The 14,456-nt window shown below is 40.0% G+C and overlaps 1 protein-coding gene and 1 long non-coding RNA gene across 2 annotated transcripts; both read right to left on the bottom strand.

Moving 5' to 3' along the window:
- Nucleotides 1-341: 341 nt before the first annotated feature.
- Nucleotides 342-1,023, bottom strand: LOC117454733 (uncharacterized). The gene is made up of 3 exons (XR_004553019.2): nt 744-1,023; nt 554-655; nt 342-428 (listed from the first exon to the last, which is right to left on the bottom strand). It is a non-coding gene; the product is annotated as an uncharacterized lncRNA (long non-coding RNA).
- Nucleotides 1,024-3,551: 2,528 nt separating this feature from the next.
- slc39a7 (solute carrier family 39 member 7) lies at nt 3,552-10,833 on the bottom strand. The gene is made up of 8 exons (XM_034094710.2): nt 10,673-10,833; nt 8,790-9,223; nt 7,951-8,119; nt 7,403-7,483; nt 7,039-7,167; nt 6,677-6,790; nt 4,927-5,123; nt 3,552-4,531 (listed from the first exon to the last, which is right to left on the bottom strand). Exons 2-8 carry the CDS (start codon nt 9,213-9,215, stop codon nt 4,277-4,279), a joined length of 1,371 nt encoding a protein of 456 aa, XP_033950601.1. The 5' UTR covers nt 9,216-9,223; nt 10,673-10,833; the 3' UTR covers nt 3,552-4,276.
- Nucleotides 10,834-14,456: the final 3,623 nt, after the last annotated feature.

Below are 14,456 nucleotides of genomic sequence, written 5' to 3'. Positions count from 1 at the left end.
AAGTACTGGTGGTGGCAACTTCTCCCATCATCTCTCCTTGGGAAAATGAAATCAGGTGTTATCTGATATGGTCCTCTGCGAACAAACTCTGTTCTCGTTGTGTCTGTGAGATGTGAAGGGCAATCAGCAGGATCGGTTGGTAGTGGATCGTCTGTCTTTGCTGCATCTGGAGGGCATGTGAAGCACATTTTCTCACCTCATATCCACAATATCTTCACACACACACACACACACACACACACACACACACACACACACACACACACACACACACACACACACACACACACACACACACACACACACACACACACACACACTTACATTCACCAGGCACACACCTGAGAAGAGTGTATGGGTGGAATCTGTGGTGCAATCAGGATGAGATGCAGCAGGCTGTTCTGACGTTCCTTGCAGTGGTTCTGGGCCTATACATATATAGAGAACACACAAGAGCAAATATATTGGCTGGATTAGAAATGGCACGACAGTCATTTTTACATTCAATTATTTATCATCACATCAGGACCATCTATTGACGTATTGTACTCACCAGAACAAACAGGCACAGTGGTCAGTGGCAGGGTGGAATCAGTGGTCATCTCATCAGGATGAGCAGCTTGCTGTTCTGACGTTCCTTCATGTGGTTCTAGGTCTATAAATATAGAAAGAACACACAAGAGAAAATATATTGACTGGATTTCACATTAAATTATTTATCATCAGGAACACATTGCACTCACCTGAGGAAGCCGGCACAGCTGAGGTGCATGGCTGTTCCTTGTCAACTGATTCAACAGGTGGTTCCAGATATTTTAAAAGTGAATCTAAAATGATACAACATTTGTATTATCAACATTGAATAATTTCCATTTGTTAAATGTAGCTATTATTTAGTTAATAAGCATTTGGACAGCCTGACAGGTCTGATTCAACTAATCAAGAGCTATGCCTATCTTATTAGAACAGTTGAATCAGGTGTGTTAGTTCTGGGTTGGAACGAAAACATTCAACAGGACTGGAGTTGAGAACCCCTGAGCTAGTTAGCTAACGTTAGCGCACATTATGACAGGGTTTGACTCGGATAGCCAATGTGCTTTCTGAGGTAAACTTAACGTTAGCTAACGTTACCAACTAACTAGCATTCCACCACACTGGCTAGCTCGCTACACCAAAACTAACATTGTTATTATTACTAATATTTCTATTTCATGACACAACAAAAATAGCCTTATGACAGTTTTGACTGAATGGCAATAACAAACGCTGGCTAGCTAACGTTGGCTTGGCTAACTAGCAAGATTACATGATCCATTCGCTAATGTTGACAATACAATCAAAATTGCATACCTTTCACCTTGGCACGTTTCTCTTCTTCTTCTTTTCTTCTTTTTTTATACTGCGCCCCGGATGGCTTTTGCCTCTTCATAGTTCTCTAACGTTAGTCTTTCTTTCCTCAATGCTCAATTTTATAAACACTTGACCAATACCCATCAATGCACAGCGCTCTAGCATGTTCTGACTGTGAACACCTAAAGCAGAGGCTCTTAGACCGACCGTTTTAGATTTTTGGCTCATTTCCCCCTATGTTAGAATTGTTTTTGTATGTAAGAATAATGGTTGCAGATATAGAGGGGGGCGCAAAAACTACGCCAAGCAAAAAAAAAAATATATTTATTTGTGTGCAATTTTTGGCGCCCCCCCTCTGGGTGGCGCTCTAGGCAACCGCCTGTATCGCCTGTAGGAAGCTCCGCCCCTGCGTTCCAAGTACCATAAATAGACGTTCAGGTAAGTATGGCTAATAAGAATAATTAATTGAGTTAATTTGGTACGGATCAGTTTTAGTATTTACAAATGTATGAATTCAAGTTTTAGGAATGTTTAATCCTTCCTTTCCAGGTTTTTACAAGTCTTTGAATATTTGCCTAACCATTCCTTTTCAGATTGTTAAACATTTTGAGAACTTTTCCCTTTCAGATTTTGAAATGACATAAGGATTGATGGTTTAAGTAATGTAATGATGTTATCATGCCATATTCTTTTGATTTAATATTTAATGAAGTGTAAATATAATCCTAAATTGAAGACACTGCAATTTTGCAGATTACAGATTGATCAAATCACCACTGTGAATTTCTTATACCTTAACTGTGAATTGTATACCTTAACTGGATCTCTTATGATCCTGATTTGTAAATGCTTTTGACTAGTGATTGCCTTAAAGTAAATCTTTAAAAACAGGGAGCCTACAACGAGCGGATACAGATTTGCTGCCGATCTGGTCAAATCGGCAGCGGACCCACAAAAAATTGCTATCAGAAACAATGCCTGACGTGTTTTGGATGTAATCTTTGTTTACATTAGCAAGCCTCGCTAACACTCAGAGCTAACCTGTACTGTAGAGCACGTGTTTAAAAAGCAGGAAATAAAAAAAGGAACTCACCTTGTGATGAACCCGCAAGAGAAAAGCATTTGAGCTCCATACTGTTTCAGAAATAATCTTTGATGTGGTTTAGAACAGGATGGCGTTTTATCACAGCAGAATTGAACTGTATCTCCGGTAGAATTCTGATCAGGCATTAGCTCCGACTCCTCTCTTCTTTTTTTTCCAAGCTAAGGACCCACAATCCGCGTTTCTCTAACAGGGCTGCAAAAGAGGGGTATGAGCAGTATGAGGCATGGCTACAATGTAGCATAATAGGTCCACTTTAAGTTTCACTAGCACAGCGCAACACCTTCGTCACATATGTTGCCACTTGTTTGTACCATTTTCAGGCGATTTGTAATCTGTTCTAGAAAAACTATGTGTTTTGGGATATTTGGGGAGTTAAGTGGTCCGCGAGTGTTTTTTTATTGGTTAAGTGGTCCTTGGTATGAAAAAGTTTGAGAAACACTGTACTAGATGAATACATGTGATATTTGCAATTTAAAATTAAATATATTACCCCATAATATCAAAACTAACTACATTTTGTGTAGTCCACAGGCTCAAATGTGTGGCCTTATTTGTCTTGTGCTTTGGGCTCAAAAGTGTAATCCAGTCTTCTAGAAATCATCTGTGCATGTGATGGAGGAATGCAGTGCCTGTAGGGGGTGTGGTCTCAATAGCCATGCAGTAAGAGTAAGCCGTGTGCTATGTGCATGTGATTGAGGAATGCCATGGATATTCAAGTGTACTTGAATGGCATCTGTTTGTTTTAGTCAAGATTATGCTAAAATATACTTTCCCCAACTATATTTAAGTTCCCTATGAAGAGCCAACCTTCAATTTAGAAAATGTCCAGTTTATTCCCATAAATTCCCGTTAATTCCCATGGAAAGTTTCCATCTTTGAAAATCCCCGGAATTTTGCAACCCTAGTCAAGAGCCAATTGAGCATTATCTGCTTCCTAGGTAGGTTGATAGCAGATTACATTCTGTTCCTTAGAACTAAATTTCAATCATGTTACATTTTAATAAAAACAGGCCATTTGATTATTTACAGACTTTCTATAGCAGTACATTACATTTAAAAGTATGTGCCTTTAATTAGAAAACATGCTGCAAAGTAATCACAGGAAATGATAAACCTTTATTGGGGATGTTCATCACAGCTGTCAGTATTCTCCTTGACTATCCATCGTTAGTTAATAAACTATACAGGAGATCGTGTAGGAATGGTAAAGGCTAAAAACAGCTTGTTACTTTGACAAAGATTTGAATGACTTCAGAGTACATCTGTTGAAGCCACAACGTTTACTTTTATTTTGTGGAATGTAAAACTATTAACATTCATCATCTCCAGACAGACACGTTAATGATTCCATTGCTTCCCTTTCACTGACCCAACTCTGAAATGCAGATTTAATTCGCAAAAGGACAGAAAATGTGCTGGAAGATGAATCTACTTTAAGCCACTCTTGGAAACCGGCCACCAGTAAAAATGAAGCTGACGATCGGTGTCTTGAACACGGCGAGTAAACTGTGAAACCAGCGGACAGAAATATTTCTCATCCTGTCCTGATGTAGACCCTTAATGAAAAGCAGTCCTTAAAATATGTTCCCATCAGGTCATTACTTTCCAGCTCTCAGTCTCTCCCAAAAATACAGTATAACAAATCAGCACGTGAAAAGCTAAAAAAACATAACAAAAATCATCCATTCCCCATCAGTAGGTGGTGCTCGTCCCAAAACAGAAGCAATACAAAAAAAACACCTCTGACAAATCACAATCCAAATGGACTTAAAACCAGCATTATTCTTTTTCAACCACTTTTGACCCTCTTCTCTCTCCGTCTCACTCGTACTCAGCGATCAGCACCATCATGCCCACTCCGAACAGCAGGGCCAGGATCTCCATCAGAGACTGGCCGAAACTGGTGCGGCCCGCTAGCAGTTCTGGGAGCACGGTCACCGTGGCGATGTAAACAAATCCGCCGGCAGTGAACGGCAGGATCCAGGCGGTCGCCGCAGCGCCCACGCCCTCGGCCAATAGGGAGCAAGATGTGCCGGCCAGAGCTCCCAGAGCAGTCAACAGCTGTAGACACATGGCCTGATGGGAAAGAGGAAGAATTAAGTCTTATGAGTCTCCAAAACTACAACACAATTGATTTTCTTCCTTCAAAATCTCTTACACAAATTAAGTTTGATTAAAACATTTATTTTCAAATCAATATGCATAGAAACTGAAAACATTTAATCTGTAATTACACACCAATTATTGTTTAAAGGCCCTACAAATTTCAATTTGCTGCCGCCCCTTTATTTTAAGGGGGGGGATCACTGTGATATTTCAAAAAGTCAAATGTATTATATAAATCTATATTTAGCAAAGTCCATTTATTTGATGACTGGGTCTACAGAAGACTGGGCCAATAGACTTCCTTCAGGATCCTGCCTATTGTCTGTGTTGGACAAGATGAAGCTGCAGCTTGAGTTATCAGCTACCTTTTTTTTGGTGCAGCCGGACTGAACAAGGATGGCAAAGTCTCCGATCTCATGCGGGACCTCGTGCAGCAGGATGGTGAGGGTGGTGACGGCGCCCACCGCAGGACTGACCAGGAACGACGCTCCGATGGCCAGGCCGTCAGTGAAGTTATGTGTGAAGTCAGCTGCAAGGTTCAGGTAACCCGACACCTTGATGTCTGTTAGTGGAGACAGTAAAGAAGAAATGAGGATTAGAACACACTGTTTCCAGTCTCCAACTACAACCACAATGTCAGCGAGCATTTCTGTTAGATGGAGGACACGTTATTCACATACATGTGGCATCAATTATGTCAGCAGCAGGGTTTCCGCTAGGATTTTTTCTCGTCGGTCAAATGTCCGGGCAGAATTTATTTTACCGGACTAATTTGAAACTTACCGGTCATATTTCAATAATAATAATAGTTGTGTAGCAGAGTTTCCGTTAGCAGGTAATTACCGGACTATGAGCAGATATGCTTCAGTTTAAAACTCAGTTCACGGGGCTCATTTTTATATTGCTTCAGTTTATAATCGTAACAGATCGAAAAATTCAGATTCATTTTTCAATAAATGATTCCACAAACAACAAACATCATAATTATTACATTCAAACAAACTACTTGTAGTAGATAACGTACATTATTCAGAAGTTTACATCAACTTTGAATAATAACACGGGAGAAACGGATCCTCTCCCTCCCTCTCTCTCTCTCCTGACAGCACGTCAGTTTCTCATGCAGCTCCTGCAGCCCGCTAAACAGAGTGCGGGGCTTCAGGTGATCCTGCAGAGCTGCGTGTCTCGGTCAGACTCAGCAGCTGATCTGATCTCTCTCTCGCTCCGGTTACACTTCACTCGCGTTTATGTCCATATCGATCAGATCCAGCTCTCCTGATCGGCCTTTATAGAGAGCACCGATCAAACTATTAAGAGTGAATATCGGCCGATAATGACCGGCGGCCGATCGATCGCAGCCTCCCTAATTATTACCAGACATTTTGACCGTCAGGTTTTGAATTTTCTGGTTTTTTATAAATTTTACCAGCTAAAAACCGGTAATTACCGGCTAACGGAAACCCTGGTCAGCAGCACATACCAGTGCTAATATGACTGACTGAAGTGATGCCAAAAGAAGATTAAGTTTCCATTTCTAGATTTTTCAACCCTACAGGCAAATTAAAAGCTTATGATACGTAGATGACTGACGGTTTCATAAAATCCAACGTGTGGTTGCAGCCCCAGAAAACGTGACTTGGCCACGCCTGAAACCACTCCCTCATCTACTAAACTGGAATAACCCCATCACAGCTGTTTACTTCCGCCTGCTGGTGAAGCCGCAGTTTGCATACATGTCTGTACTACCCCAGGAAATTGGCCAAAACCCAGTTTTGTGAGGTCACAGTGACCTTGACCTTTAACCACCTAAATCAAATCAGTTCTTGCTTGAGAACAAAGTGAAATACAAAGGTGAAGGTGTTCCTGAGATACCACTTTCAGGACATTGGAGAAATAAAAACTGTCTTTGCATTAAATAACCCATCTCTTACCCTTAGGTACATTTCACATTTTTATAATTTTTATACGTAGGACTAAACTTTTTAATTAAACGACGAAAGGAAACTATAACGCATATATAATCATTCCTCATTTCAGACATGGTAGTGTCTGACCAGCAGAAGGTGCTAGTGTTCTTGGAGCGAGTAAATCTGGAAGAATCTACATTTTATTCACCTGTGCTCTTTGGCTCCTCTTTCTTTGACACCGCTTTGTCTTTGCTTTTTTCCCCCTCTTTCTTCTTTCCTTCCTTTTCATCTTCTCCATCGCTGTCCTTTTCCTTGGGAGCATCTGGGAATGTTACAAGAGAGTACAAATTAGCCTCAGTGCCCAGATTGAATATTACAATACTAGGTAAAGAGGCTTTAGATTTCTAAAGCCATTTGGGCTAATTATCTGGACACACTGTACAAAAATAATGCAAATAGATAATAGTGTGAAAAACTGCAATCTTTAGCATGATCGGCCTAAGAAACGTCCTGCATATGAATATTTGATATATAACAATGAGTGTGTTCCGTCAGGTTACATCGGCCTACCATGTGAGTGGCCGTGGGAATGACTGTGGCCTCCCTTCAGTGCCCGCACAAACTTCTCCACGACCAGGAAGGCTATGATCCCACCGAGAACCCACAGACCCACGGACATCGTGTGACTGTGGGCAGCCCCTGTGCAGGAAGAGGACAGGAAACACAGGTTAGAACTGTGACGCATGAACAGAGTCTGAAACGCACTGACGTCCCATGTTAATCCTGCTCATTACAATACACTGCTGACAGTACATGTCACCGTCTGTAAAGTCAAAATAGGGTATTTTTTTGGCTTCAGTACATTTCGTTTTTACGTATTTCCACACCTGGGATCATCTGAGGACATACACTCGAATAGGCAGTAATTGCGTACCGTGGGAGTGGCCGTGGTCCTGTGACTCTTCACTTGCATGCGAGTGTCCGGGATCTTCTTCTCCATGGTGAGCGTGGGGCTCTGTGCACACAAGAAGAGACATCAACACAAAAGCAGACAAGTGCAGGATCCGGCTACAATGTCTGGGTTTTCAATGAGCATTTGGTCATTGCCGTCATTAGCTCACTGACAATATTGTTTCTTTATGTCTGTGTTAAGTTTAAAGTGTTGTGGCTATCCATGGTTGGGATGCTGAAGTATCGATAGGGAGTAAAAGTGAGCTACGAGATCAGAGAGAAAAGTAAACATGAGCTGTGAGAAAAAAAGTCTCCGCGTATTTAAAATCCCCTGCGTCCCTGTTAATCATTAGTTTGGTTCCTCACTCTCTTTTGTTTGAACAAAACCTCCCTGCATTAGCCCTCTTATAACAGCAGGCACGTTTTACATCACAAATGCACCTGAACACACCTCTTGACACAATTAAGCCAACAGGAGAATGTAATAAAAGTCAGTAACAATTGAGCCGACTTCTGGGGATCACTACCTACCCAAAGCGTGTGGTATGAGGTGGAGGAAGGCGTCACCCAGCAGTCCGCCTGAGGCGAAGCTGAGCAGCACTTTGAGCAGGTTCTGGTGCTGGTCGCTGTTGGACTGAACTGGAATCAGGAACAGGATGAGGAAAGGGGCCGCACTGATCAGCAGGGTCGCTCCGATAGCCTGCGGACAGGGATGAGAGATTTATTCTGCATCAGCGTCATCAAACTGTGAATTAACCACAATGCGACACGAGAAAACCGGAGTTAGAGGGGGAAAGGAGCAGAACGGTGATCTGTGTGATCTATGCTATAACAGCATGAGGAGCGTTCATTTGGAAGCACAAATGTGCTTTGTCATTGATCAATAACAATGACTCCACAAAAAAAATATGATAACTACATGCAGGGCTGTAAACAAATAAGTATTAATCACTCTTGAATAATGAAAGTAAAAGAACAAAATTAAGCTGAATTATTCATTAATACATTATTCTACTGTGAGGTGTTAAACTACACTGAACAAAAACAAAAATATAAATGCAACACAAGAGGAAGAATTCTAAAATTCTGTATTGTGTTCCAGAAAAAGGCTTTTATATTAAACTCGCTCCTCATGCCAATACTTTTCCAGGAAGGTTGGCAGATTCCTACTTAAATTGTGTATCAGGATAGGATGAAACCGATCTGAGAGCTGCTGCTTACTACAGAGTCTCGTACAATGTGACTGAGCAGCACCACCGCTACATAAAATACTTTGCATCTCTTTTCCAAGAGGCTAATATAAAACAGATGTTCCTTGCCACATTTCATACAGACAACCCATTGTTCCTAGCCTAACCTTGTGAGCTCACCTGTGTCCAGAGCTCCAACGTATCCCTCTTCTCTGGTTCTGCCTCCCTCTTCACCCTCTCCCCTCCGTGTCCATTTTCCTCCTTGTGCACCCGGACAATATCCTCCTGATGTCCGTGATCATGAGCGTGCCCGTGATCATGAGCATGTCCGTGATCGTGTCCATGGTCATGAGCGTGTCCGTGATCATGAGCGTGCCCGTGATCGTGTCCGTGGTGCTCCTCTTCCTCCAGAGGGACGTTAGCCTCGGCGCTCCACTTGCTCGCTCCATGGAACATCTTCACATCCTCAATTTCATCGTGAGAGTGGCCGTGGTGGCCATGTCCATGGTCGCCATGGGAATGGCTATGAGCGGTGGTTGAATGGGAGGCTAACAGGAGGACTGCAGATGCGGCCAGTGTCAGTGCCAGCAGACGTACACAGCCCATGGTATCCCCTATGACAAAGAGAAAAAAGTGAAGAAGTGAGAATTTTAATTTTAAAAAAACCCAATGGAATTCTGATGATTTTATTTAGTGGTCATGTTTACATCTATGATAAGAACACAAGATTTGGACCTGTTAGCAGCCGAATTATGGTAATAAATGCAAGTGCCTAGATATGCACAACTTGTCAGCAGGTTAAGAAAGGGCCTAAAATCCCTCTTTTTTCCTGTGATAGCAAAGAACCAGGAACCAAACAGTTGCTAATGCTAGAACTGTTTAAATTGAAGTATTACAGCACTAAATGACTGCAACATTTGAATGCACTGATTTGTTTTGCAAGTGTGGCAACTGCTTAATTAGAAAGATACAGCTGCAGTGGATTTTCTTTACCTCACCTTGTGTAAGGAATTGCATCATCAGCCAATAAACCGTGTTCTCGAGGATAGATGTGTTCACTCACATAAAAAGGTGGCTGCCCCTTGTAGTCAATGGAAGCATTTTCAGTCACACCATTTCACCCTTTACACAAGCGCATCATCAGTGAGATTGGGGTGTTAAACCTATCTATTGAAGAACTATTCTTACTTAATCGGATCAGTCAGTTTAGCCAACATGGCAGGTATTCAAATGGGGATTGCATTTACTGCATTAATGCCAGTGGTGGAAGACGTACTACAAAATATCGATACCATTAAAAGATGTGAGTAATTGTACATGTTTAGTTGTTAAAGCCCTGCATTCAAAAACATCCTTAAGTAACACTAGTAAACGTGTTAAAATAATATAAAGTACTGATTATGCAGAATGGACCTTTAAGGGGAAATCTGTATATCATATTATTTCACTGGATTATAATAATTGCTGGATTCATAGTTAGACTCATTGCTAGTTTAATTGAATTCATGAAGCGCATAAGACATCATCATTTGGGTTTATAATTGATTTACATGTTGTGTTAATACGTAAGTAACCACAGCTACCAACTACAGAAGTATAAAGTTGCATGAAATGGAAACAGTCTAGTAACTTGTATTTGATTAAATAGGCTGTGATTAATGAGTGATACAGTTGTGCAACATTAACATATTCATTGGGTGTATTGCGCTAATGCAAAACGGTAAATGCAATACAGTTGTAATTACAATAGCATTCATATAACGACACCTTAGCGGATTTAACAAACATCTGTTTCAGCTTGATTTAGAGTTTGCATTGTTTTTGATCGTGTTTATTTGCTGGCAGCTTCCTCGTAGGATGTTGGTGTAAAGCGGATAATCCGTAAGTGTTAAATACATGTAATCTAACTGCAAACAGTGAAAGCCCCAGTCATCAAACAATGACCACGCATCACACAAGTTATAGAGAAAGCCTGCTAGCTTTACTAGCTAGCTAGCTAACATGTTGCTGCAGCAGAATTATTGACTGCGACATACAATAGAAAACAAGCAATTACTTCTCACCGGATTGTGTCAGATATCACTGCCTGCTGGGCCGCTGGATAACTCTCTGTCCTGCGAGCAATACGTTTGACAAAACGCTTATACTTGTGTCTGCGTGGATGCTATTGTTAAGACGTGGCATTTACTCAAGTAAACTCAACGAAATCTCGCGAGGTCGCATTCCACTCCAAAATGTGTCTCCTTCTGTACTCCCTCGTTGTCTCTATTTAGATAAAAAGATTGATTTTATTTTCCCTCAGCGATCACAATAGGATAAAAACGTATTTAGGAATAATTGTTTAAACTTTTTCACTCCTATATAGGCTACTGGGTAAAATTGCATTTATTAAGATACAACAGGTCTGTAATGACATATCGCGAGATTAATGTTGTATCTGAGACTCACCTATTTAGGCTGCGCGAGACTGCAGGAGCATCCTGGAGAAGAGGATGTTGCTCCGCTTGCGACTGACACTGCAATTACATAATGTAAATAAAATAGACCTTTATGTATTTAAGCAGTAGGCTATATCACGTTGAAATGAGCCACACCTTTAACAAATGTTTTACATTGGAATGGTATTAGCCTAAAACTAAACTGAAAACGTTAGAAATAAAACATTATAATTCAGCAGTATGATATGGGAAGTATGATTTAAATTGGTCACTTCTGCATATCAAACTTTTCATGTTGGTACTTATAGTTATGACATTCCCAGAACAAATGACCATAGGGGAAAATTAATAATCTTTTTTCTCAAAGCAATGATAAACCTGTGAGTTGGATGTAGAAGAGTCAGAATCAATATAGATTGATTTTATTTTAAAGTAAATTCAGATTGAACATAGTAAAAAAAATGTAAATGATTGTGTCCGTCCAAAAAAAAACATTACTTATAGTGAAAACCACCCTTGAATGATGGGATGGTAGACTAAAAGCTTTAGGGATCCAAACTATAACATATAATAAGTACCCTGTAACAAGATTGATGCAAAACAAGTTAAATTTGACCTTTTTAGAGAGATTTAGCAACAAAAAAACATCTATTTTTAACCGCTAGAGCCAATAGAATTGAGGGAAAGTTCCACATACACACACAGGTTACCAAATAAGGAGTGAGAGTGACGCGTAGCAAAACCGGAAGCTGTGCTAACCTCTGGTAGCTACCATTAGCAGCTAATGTTTATTCTCCGATTTTTGCATAAAAATGGAATTATGGAATATCAATCATTTTTTCAAAGTGCCGCGTTTTTTCTCGTTTTAATGCCATTGAACACAACTTTTGATCAGAATAACAGCTAAAGGTGAGCATATCACCATGTTTTGCTACCTAAAGCTAAGTCGTGTGTTGTCTGTATTTGCTTCCCCTGTCACGAGTTCTAATCGCTCAGTGATGATACTTATATTTCTATAATCTGTGGAATCTCAGGATGTTATCTAAGCTTGTTTGTGCAGATCCAATAAGTATATCGATCGGTATAGCTAGAGTTCTCTGCTCTGCGTTAGCATGTTTTCGCTCAGAGCTCATTTAGACCCTTCTTGTGAGACTTGTGTTTTTGTTTCGGTAAAAATGGTTCGTCTCATCAGTTAGCTGAGTTTCTTCCCGTTAGGTTTTTTTAATATTAATAAGCCCTGAGACACAGTGTCGTGAAAAAAAAGAAAATACCTGCCGAAGGCGTCTTTGGGGCTTAACAGGTTAATGTTAATGCTAATGAGTTTGTATTTCTACACTGTGGTAAAGTTACTTTTACTAAAATACAATATCTAGGTACTTCTTCCACCATAATATATTTGATAGATTTATAGAAATATCAGACAAAATATTTAGCAAATAGTTCATATGTTTTTTTTTCTTCTCAAAGCTGCATCATTTTCAGGAATTAAAAGTTGATTTTGTTTGATTTTGTTTGTTTGCAACAATAGTCAATGACAGCAACATGCCATTCTTATACAGTGGTGACATGTGTGATGGCCCCTAGGCCTAACTCAGGTCCCTGGTTAGCCACTCCCCAAATCAGGAGAGATTCCTGACACCTGATTTGGGTTGACTGCTCAGCTACAAGTATGGGTGCGAGCAGTCAGTCTCTCTCTCCTCTTGGGTTGCTTGGCTCTACTGGACCTTGGTATTTCCTTTATATACTGATGCATGTTCACACACCCACATACTACACACATTACTGATTAAGTGACTTCATAGTTAATTTAGTTTCTTTAAATAAATGCACTTCAATTGGATGAATCATGTGTGGTCTCCTTCTTTTGTCCGTCCTTGAGCCAGGGCGTGACACATGTAACTAAATACTTTTAATCAAGTAGTCTACAAGTTCAAAGTACTTTAGTATATTGGCACTTTATGCTAGTTTAGCTCTTGAGTTTTAGGATTTAAAAGAAGATGAATACATTATTGTTGTTGCTTTTCTGTCACACTGCATAAGATTACAGTGGGACTCAGTTATTTCCTGTTATTCTTGTATGTCACTATCCATGCAGGGTTGCATATACTTTCACTTTTTTTTTTTTTTAGTAACACCATTATGTGTCCAAATGATACTGACGTAGGGCAGATATGAATAATATATATATATATATTTATATTTTAAATGTCTCCACGAGTAACAAAAAAAAAACAATAGCAACTTTGGCTGTTGCTAACTGACATGATGTGAACCTGGACAAGACACAAATGTCTGAAGAAGAAGAAAGAAAAGGACTTTCTAAAGGGTTTTGTTGTGCACAATAAGAGAAGCTTTCTGAATACGGTTGTACGTGGACTCCATATTAGTAGGCCTTTTATGTTTGTCTGAGTACAGCTTCACCTGTTTCTGTTTGCCTGCAAATATGTTTGCTAGGCTTTTTAACACATCAGCTGCAGGTGCAAAGTTTAACTCTATATTGTAACCATAGTTTCCCAAAGTGCAGTCAACTGGCCAAAGGTGGCTTTTCAGACTCATGTTGTGCATCCTTAAACTTGACATGAAATGCATGCATATATTCTGATAATCTGTGGTCAATTTAAATAGCTTACATTTAATACACTTCTCGGTTACTGCGTTAAACTGGGATCCGCGAACAACAGTCTGTCAGTTAAAGTGGCCCTATTATGCTTTTTGGGATTTTCCCTTTCCTGTAGTGTGTCTAGTGCTGCGTACCTGGACTCACATTCAGGTTCAGGTCCGGACTCAAGTCCAGAGGTTCAGGTTCAGGTCCGGACTTATAAGTCCGGACCTGAACCCATGGCTTGTGTCAAGTTGTGTGACTAAAGTGAACTTATTGTGAGCTAATTATCAATTGAAAATTAACTCATAATCAACTCAAATTCAAACTCGTAAGGTTTATTGCGCTCCCTTCCAGCTTGTGTCTACATTTCTCTACAAAGTACAAATGTAAAAAAAACACTTTTTGCCACTTTTCTACAACTCTGCTTGTGTACATTATACAGTACATACTACATACATAGTGATGTACATACATACTGTTAGAAATTAAAATCAATGTTGATATGGCGTAATTTTGAATTAAATACACTATTTAATTTAAATCAGTTTTATTCTGAAAAAACCGGAAGTTCACAATATTAACTTAATGCTTTTATTCTGAAAATTCTTCTCTTCCGGTTAGCATTAGCATGTGGCGAAATGCTACCTTTTCAAACCGTGAATCGAAGGTGAAATTACATGTGATGTTGTACACTGAGCACACTGGGATTAGCACTCATTTATTGACGCTGAATAACGTTTATCAGGGAATGTTTAAATAACCACAGACACCAGAATATACGTAAGTGCTAGTTTTTTTTCGAGTCCA

This window comes from Pseudochaenichthys georgianus, chromosome 11, assembly GCF_902827115.2.
Source record: "Pseudochaenichthys georgianus chromosome 11, fPseGeo1.2, whole genome shotgun sequence".
In the NCBI taxonomy this organism is placed as follows: Eukaryota; Metazoa; Chordata; class Actinopteri; order Perciformes; family Channichthyidae; genus Pseudochaenichthys; species Pseudochaenichthys georgianus.
This window is presented reverse-complemented; position numbering and strand designations above follow the sequence as displayed.